Source organism: Zingiber officinale, chromosome 8A (assembly GCF_018446385.1).
Source record: "Zingiber officinale cultivar Zhangliang chromosome 8A, Zo_v1.1, whole genome shotgun sequence".
Taxonomy (NCBI): Eukaryota; Viridiplantae; Streptophyta; class Magnoliopsida; order Zingiberales; family Zingiberaceae; genus Zingiber; species Zingiber officinale.
The window spans coordinates 71,734,978-71,736,991 of record NC_056000.1 but is presented as its reverse complement, the minus strand read 5'-3'; the positions used below and the strand labels follow the sequence as shown (position 1 = coordinate 71,736,991).

Genomic DNA, 2,014 nt, shown 5'->3' with positions numbered 1-2,014 from the left:
AGCATACCGAATCCCAAAATTGAAGAACAAATCACAAAACCCAAAAGGGAAAAATCCATTAGATATAAGATTTCCATAATAATAATGCATACTCTAGAAATCATTAGATGCCTTGGAGAAGAAAAAACAAGATGCAGCTTGCAAATGTTCAACCACACGTAAGTGTAAACAGGCATTAACATTAGTTAAGACAAAGCTCAGGAAGAGAGGGATCATTGATCAATAACAAGAAAGACATCCAGCATAGAACCATTATATTGGCATTCATCGTTCAGCCACAGATCCTCCACGTAACTTAGGATATCTTTACTATACTTGACTCTGCCATAATCAATAATGCATGTAGTATAAAAGCAATTAAATAGTATAAAGACACGGTAGTCATATCATTGATCTTAGCATGTCCGATTCAGAATAAGCTATTTTCGAGTTAAGGAACTTACCACCCAAATGACAAAGCTATTTCTGCTCCAAGAATTTCACGAGTGGAACTTCATAAAGCTTTACTGCCTTCTCATTATCAATGCCTGCATCAACACTCTTATTAAATGTTTCATTTGCTTGACAGAGCACTAGAAGAAAGATACTTTCTTTGGAGAACAAAATGGCTTAAACTAGAGATGATTAATCACCTTTAATCGCTGATTTAGTTTCAGTGTTTCATATCTGGTCTCTTTGGTGCAGGAAGTAATACAGAGTGGAAAAGGTTTATACAATATAGCAAACAAGTTATCTAAGAACTTGCAAAATGGAAAACCTCAACCAACAAATATTGATCACTTGACCCAAAACTCTGATCATTGTAATATCCAACATAAAATAGCATTAAAAACACATTAACAGATAGATGATCAAGCAGCATAGATTCAGTGTTTCATATCTGGCCCCTTTGGTGAAGGAATTCAAATGTACGCATGGGGTACTGAACTAAAGATACTACAGAGTGGAAACGGTTTATACAATCTAGCAAAAAAGTTGTCTACAAACTTGCAAATGGAAAACACCAAAAATATTGATCACTCGATAGAAAACTATGATAATCGTGATAACCAACATCAAAAAATCACATTTATTATATTCAACACCTTGTACTTGGCAACCTCCTCACTAACTTCCTTAAGATCGCCCTTTGTGAATATCAATCCCACATTCCCCTGAATCAGTCAAGGATAATTACTAAATAGCTAAATGATCGATTCATGGAGGAACTAAAGATGAGGAAATGGGAAATGGCGAAGAGTGCGTACGACGAGAAGGGGGAGGAGGTTGAGGAAGTCCTTGTTGCCGGTCTTCTCGGTGTGGAAGCGGATGCAGCGGCAGATGAGGGTGTTCTTGCCCATGAGGATGACGGAGTCGCCGCGGAGGCCCCTGCGGATGCTTTGGAGCTGGTTGGACCCAACATTGTTGGCGGCGGCGATTAGGACCTTCCCGTACTCGTCCAGAAGCGAGCACAGCTTCTTGTCGTAGCGGACCTTCTTCTCCGCTTTCGAGAGCTTCACCACCATCTCGATCTAGCTCCGGGCGACGCAATGGGAGACGGAGAAAGGACAGAGATGGAGGGACAAAGAGTCCGAGACGCCCTTTGCGCTGCGATTCACCCCGGAGTGCGATTAGCAACAAGAGAGATTAGCAGGACGCGATTAGCAGCAAGAGAAATGGGGCGACCATCCTTTTGCCGGTCATAGTGAAGGGAAGGAGGAGCGAGCGACCTCGGATGGGGATATGAGAGAGGAGATCCCCATCTCTCAGATCAGCGGCGAGCTCCTCGTGGATGCGTGTGGCTTCCCGGTGGGAGCGGCCGGGAAGTGAGTGCGAGAAGTGGAAGGACTGCCCCCATCCCCACTCGTAGATGTCTGTGACGAGGTTGTAGAAGGTGTCGACGAAGGCAGGGACGTTATCGTCGTCGGGCGCGGCGGCAATGCCCTCCTTGGAGCGGAGAAAGAAGGACAAGTACTGCTTGTACTTGTCCTGCACCTTATCCTGCATGATCAATCTCATCTTAAGGTTCACTGCT

At 43.8% G+C, this 2,014-nt stretch overlaps 1 protein-coding gene across 1 annotated transcript; it reads right to left on the bottom strand.

Annotated features, from left to right (window-relative positions):
• Positions 1-927: 927 nt before the first annotated feature.
• On the bottom strand, positions 928-1,505 carry LOC122010957 (60S acidic ribosomal protein P0-like). Its single transcript, XM_042567416.1, has 3 exons — positions 1,248-1,505; positions 1,086-1,154; positions 928-936 (listed from the first exon to the last, which is right to left on the bottom strand). The coding sequence occupies exons 1-3, from the start codon at positions 1,503-1,505 to the stop codon at positions 928-930; spliced, it is 336 nt and encodes a 111-aa protein (XP_042423350.1).
• Positions 1,506-2,014: the final 509 nt, after the last annotated feature.

What these genes read in the sequence shown, in the direction of transcription:
- LOC122010957 (XM_042567416.1), bottom strand. Translation starts at nt 1,505, where the DNA reads ATGGTGGTGAAGCTCTCGAAAGCGGAGAAGAAGGTCCGCTACGACAAG. An exon ending in ACCTCCTCCCCCTTCTCGTC is followed by an intron (nt 1,155 to 1,247) that starts GTACGCACTCTT and finishes TGACTGATTCAG; the next exon opens with GGGAATGTGGGATTGATATT.